Source organism: Pyrus communis, chromosome 13 (genome assembly GCF_041283825.1).
Source record: "Pyrus communis isolate YQ-2024b chromosome 13, ASM4128382v1, whole genome shotgun sequence".
NCBI lineage: Eukaryota > Viridiplantae > Streptophyta > Magnoliopsida > Rosales > Rosaceae > Pyrus > Pyrus communis.
In genome coordinates, this window is record NC_142577.1 from 4,112,565 (window position 1) to 4,117,217 (window position 4,653).

At 42.0% G+C, this 4,653-nt stretch overlaps 1 protein-coding gene across 1 annotated transcript; it reads right to left on the reverse strand.

The window, feature by feature from the left end:
* Positions 1 to 416: 416 nt before the first annotated feature.
* LOC148691628 (uncharacterized) lies at positions 417 to 830 on the reverse strand. The gene has a single exon (XM_088683364.1). It carries the CDS (start codon positions 828 to 830, stop codon positions 417 to 419), a length of 414 nt encoding a protein of 137 aa, XP_088539490.1.
* Between the last annotated feature and the right edge of the window lie 3,823 nt (positions 831 to 4,653).

Below are 4,653 nucleotides of genomic sequence, written 5' to 3' on the forward strand. Positions count from 1 at the left end.
GGCCTTCAAATTCATCCAACACTTTGGCTCCAAGCATAAGCTTTCCATTCTAAGCCCAATTTTGCTCCAAAATGCTCCGACATGCACCTTTTTGCCTCCTTAGCCATATTAACCTAGAAACACACGAAAATGGCATAAAGGACTAAAATAACTAAAGAAACACAACGTAAATGCACGAGAACAAGCCAATTAAGTCGCATAAATATGCTCCTATCAGCTAGCGTAAAGCAAATCCAGCAACTTCAGCTTAATAAAAGGGGCAAGCCGAAGTCACCATAGGCGAAGTACGGTGGTTGGAACTGAAGGCCACTCTTGAAGCCTTCCTTTATTCGACCCCTTAGGATTTTGGCCTTTGGAATCTTTTGTATCTTCACTTGTACGCCCTTTTGCAAAATTAATGAAATAATCTTTTATTCTCATGTCTCCCAAGTGACTGGGTAGTATTTGTTTAAAAATTTCCTATTGATCGGCAATTTGTGAACTAAACCAGTCCGATCCTTGAGGTGGTATGCCCCTTTGCCAAGAACTTTGTGAACGACGAACGGTTCTTCCCAATTTGGTGACCATTTGGCGAAACTGGGGTCTTTAATCCCCATGGGCAGCACAGTTTGCCAAACCAACTCTCCCTCTTTGAATGTTTTTTGTCTGACTTGTTGATTATAGGCTCGTTTGGCAATCTTCTTCTGTGCCACCAATAAATTATAAGTGTCAAGCCGAATTTCTTCCAAGTCTTCTAACTCTTGTCTCATGGCCTGACTGTACTCGGCACTGAACAAACTACTTTGTTCAATCACTCGCAATGAGTTTATACTTAGCTCAATCGGTAACATCGCGTCATGTCCATAAGTTGACATGTATGGAGTCGTTCCAGTGTCTGATTGAAATGAAGTTCGATAAGACCATAATGCTTCGTTTAATTTTAAATGCCACATACCGGGCCTTTCTTTTACCATTTTTTCAAGAATACCGATCAAAACTTTATTACTTGCTTCGGCTTGTTCATTCGCCTTGGGTAATACGGTGTAGATTGCTCAAGTCGAATTTTTAGATTTGTTGTATATTCCTTAAGCTTGTCGGATGTAAAGATCGTACCATTATCTGTTATGATTGTTTCTGCTACGCCGAATTTGGTTACGATATTTTCTTCCACAAAATTACAAACCTTTTTAGAAGTTAACTCAGCGTATAACTTTGCTTCGACCTATTTGGTGAAGTAGTCTATCGCGACAAGTATCCATGCATGCTTAGTTGATATAGAAGACAGCATACCCATTACATCCATGGCCCATCCTCTGAACGGCCAAGGTTTGGTGATCGAGTGAAGTAATTTGGTTGAGGCTCGTTGTATAAGCCCATGAATTTGACATTCTACACATCATTGTGCGTACTCGATACAATCTTTCAATATACTCGGCCAGAAATAGCCGTGTCGTCGAAGCAGTCAATGCATCTTGTGCCCAGATTGATAAGCCTCGCAAATTCCTTCATGTACTTTTGCAATTGTTTGGGCAGCCTTTCGCGGGCCGAGGCATAATAACAATAAACCATCCTCACCTTTCTGGTACAACTCGCTCTGATACTTCACATAATTTATGGCATAGACCCTTGTCCTGCGGTCATGTTTATAACTGTGGTTATCAAGATATTGCATGATTGACCTTCTCCAATTGTCTGGCATTGCCTCAACTATGCATACCTCTATAGGGTCCTTCTACTCCAACAACGAAGGTAAGGACATGACTTGTGTACAGATCACGAGATCATGTTGGAGAACTTGCTAATTAACCAAGGTTGGGTATGCTCGTCATACCATAGGTATTTCTTGGCCTAGTTTGTCCCCCAGGAGTTGTGCTTCGGAGGTTATTTGAGCTAATTTGTTGGCGTCAGTGTCTTGAACTCGTGAAATGTGTTTGAAAATAACATTATCAAAAGACTCAGCCAAATAGCTGGCAACCATGTGATAAGGCGCCAGAGTACAACTCATGTAACAAAAAGTCCCATTAAGTTGGTTAATTACAAGTTCGGAATCATCGAGAATAAGGACACGAGTTGCCTGTAAATTGTGTAGGACACCAAGGCCGATGATAAGGGCTTTATATTCGGCCTGATTATTCGTACAATCGATCCCAATGCTAGCCGAGACTGAAGTACTAGAGCCATCAAAGTACATCGTCCAGTAATTATCACGTGTTTCCACCATGCCGATTTCAATGTCATTGCCCCCAAAAATCATATGGTGAGGGATGTTGGGCCAAGAAATCGGCCAACGCTTGGCCTTTGATAGCTTTCTGGGGCACATATTGCAAACTGAATTCAGTCAGTGGTTGAGCTTCTCAACGGCGGAATAATTAATCTCTGGTGGGTTGAGGTTTCGGCTGAGATAAAAAATGGCATGTTCTCACCCCAGCATCATTGTCTTGTACAAGAAGGCATTCGATGGATTCTTCGGCCGCTGAGATGTACAGCTTGAGAGGTCTGCCATGTCGTGGTGGGACTAGGATGGGTGAAGTCATGAGGGAAACCTTGATCTGTGTAAACGCCTCTTGGCGTTCTGCACGCCATTCGAAGATGTTAGAATCCTTAAGTTTCAAGAGCGTGGAGAAGGCTTTCATTTTTCCCGCCGAATTGGCAATGAACCAACGGAGAAAGTTAATCTTACCAAGCAACGACTGTAATTGTTTCTTAGTCGTCGGGGGTGGAGTGTTGATGATTGCTCGAGCCTTATTTTCGTTTACCTCAATACCACGATGATACGCCGAAAGCACATTTGCCGACATTGTGATTTGATTACAACATTGTCAATGTAGACTTCGACCGTGGTACTAATCAAATCATTGAAAATAGTATTCATGACTCGTTGGTATGTAGCACCAGCACTCTTGAGGCTGAATGGCTTGACGACCCATTCGTATATGTCGAGTGCCCTCGGACAACGAAAAACGATCTTATGAACATCAGCCTCGGCGATGAAATTTTGGTTATAATCAGCATGTCTATCCATCGTGATTTGGTTATAACCAGCAACAATCTTCCATTGTGATTTGTTGCCATGTCGATTAACAAATCTGAAATTGGCATTGGATATTCATCTTTAGGAGTTGCCAGGTTCAAATTTCAAAAATCAATGCAGATACGCAAGGCACCACTTTACTTTAAAACTGGGATGATGTTTGCCAACCATTCGACGTATTGAGCTGTCCGAATAAACGCACCTTTTAAAAGTCGAATGAGTTCATCTTTTATGTCGAGGTGTACTTCGGTTAAGGATCGTCAAGGTGGTTGGTGGAATGGTTTACACCCAGGTTTGATGCGTAATCCATGTTCAACTAGCATTCGATCTAAACCAGGCATCTCATGGTAGCTCCGAGCAAAACAATCCTTAAATTCTCTGAACAAATTATAAAGCTTGGTTTTTACATGTTGGGGTAACAAAGCACTAATGAACAAAGGTCGTGGATCTTCGGTCGTTCCAACATTTATTTCCTATAAAGGATCTTTGACTTGAGGTTGACTATCCTTGAGCTCGGTTGGTGCAGCCTGAACTTTGTCCAGTGAAAGTATTGGGTGGTTGTCTCCTTCGGCCAAAAATTCGATCAAGTTTATGCCCGAATTTGGTTGCTTGGAAATAGCATACTAATGGGCCAGCAGTCCTTCCATGCTAGATGAAACCGTGACCCAGCATCCGTCCTGGCTGTCTTCAGCATCAGTGTCTGCGATCATATCGGCCAACCCAAGTCTCGCCGAATCCTGATGGATAGTCTCGTCGCCTACCTCGATTGCTTTCTGTACTGAAATTCGAGTTAGCCTTCCTTCCTTGTTCAAACCCTGCAGAATAATATAGCCGACGTGATCATCGTAAGACCGTGCCTAAATCATATTGGCTTTTAATGGATGATTGTCGGACGGATGAGCCACAATTGATTTGCCATCCCAAAAGATAAGAACATAGTATAATGAAGAAGGAATGCAATTTGTTTGATGGATCCAATCCCGACCGAGCAATGCATTATACTCGGTCTTGGAGTCGACAGTAAAGAATGCAATTATGTGATTGTGACCTGCAACGCTTACCTCCAAAAGAAGCACTCATTTGGTCTGGGACTTGTCGCCGACAAAGCTGCTCATGGTTATTCCTGATGGAATGAGTTCGTCGTTAGATCGTTGTAGTTGTTGGAAATGTGCCCTAAAACCAATCATATGATGATACTTTACGGACATTTCAAATTAATGTAGTTTAAATGTAAAGGGCAAAGATTATTGTTTGAGCCGTCTCATATAAATATGCTTAAACGATAAGTCCAAGGAATATGTGATTGGAAGAATGTGATCTAAAGAAGTTAGATTCATGAGACCAATCTTTCGTTGACACATCCTAAACGTTCCTGATCATAGGATTGTCAATTTGGCATTGGCAGTCCGTTAAGATCAGTACGTGCTATGTCTTCTCTCAGGGAGAGTGACTAGTCTCGAGTCATTGGTGTGTGTGACATCAAGACAAGTACGTAGGTGCTCAATAGAGAATGAGTTCACTGAACACGATCAACGAAGAGTTCTTATATTCATGTCACATGAGAACTCATGGTTGGGATAATGCAAATTAGTCTTTTGACCTGAGGCATCACAGTTGTCTTGTGGTTAGGTCCTTAATCTTTG

What these genes read in the sequence shown, in the direction of transcription:
- LOC148691628 (XM_088683364.1), bottom strand. Translation starts at nt 830, where the DNA reads ATGTTACCGATTGAGCTAAGTATAAACTCATTGCGAGTGATTGAACAA.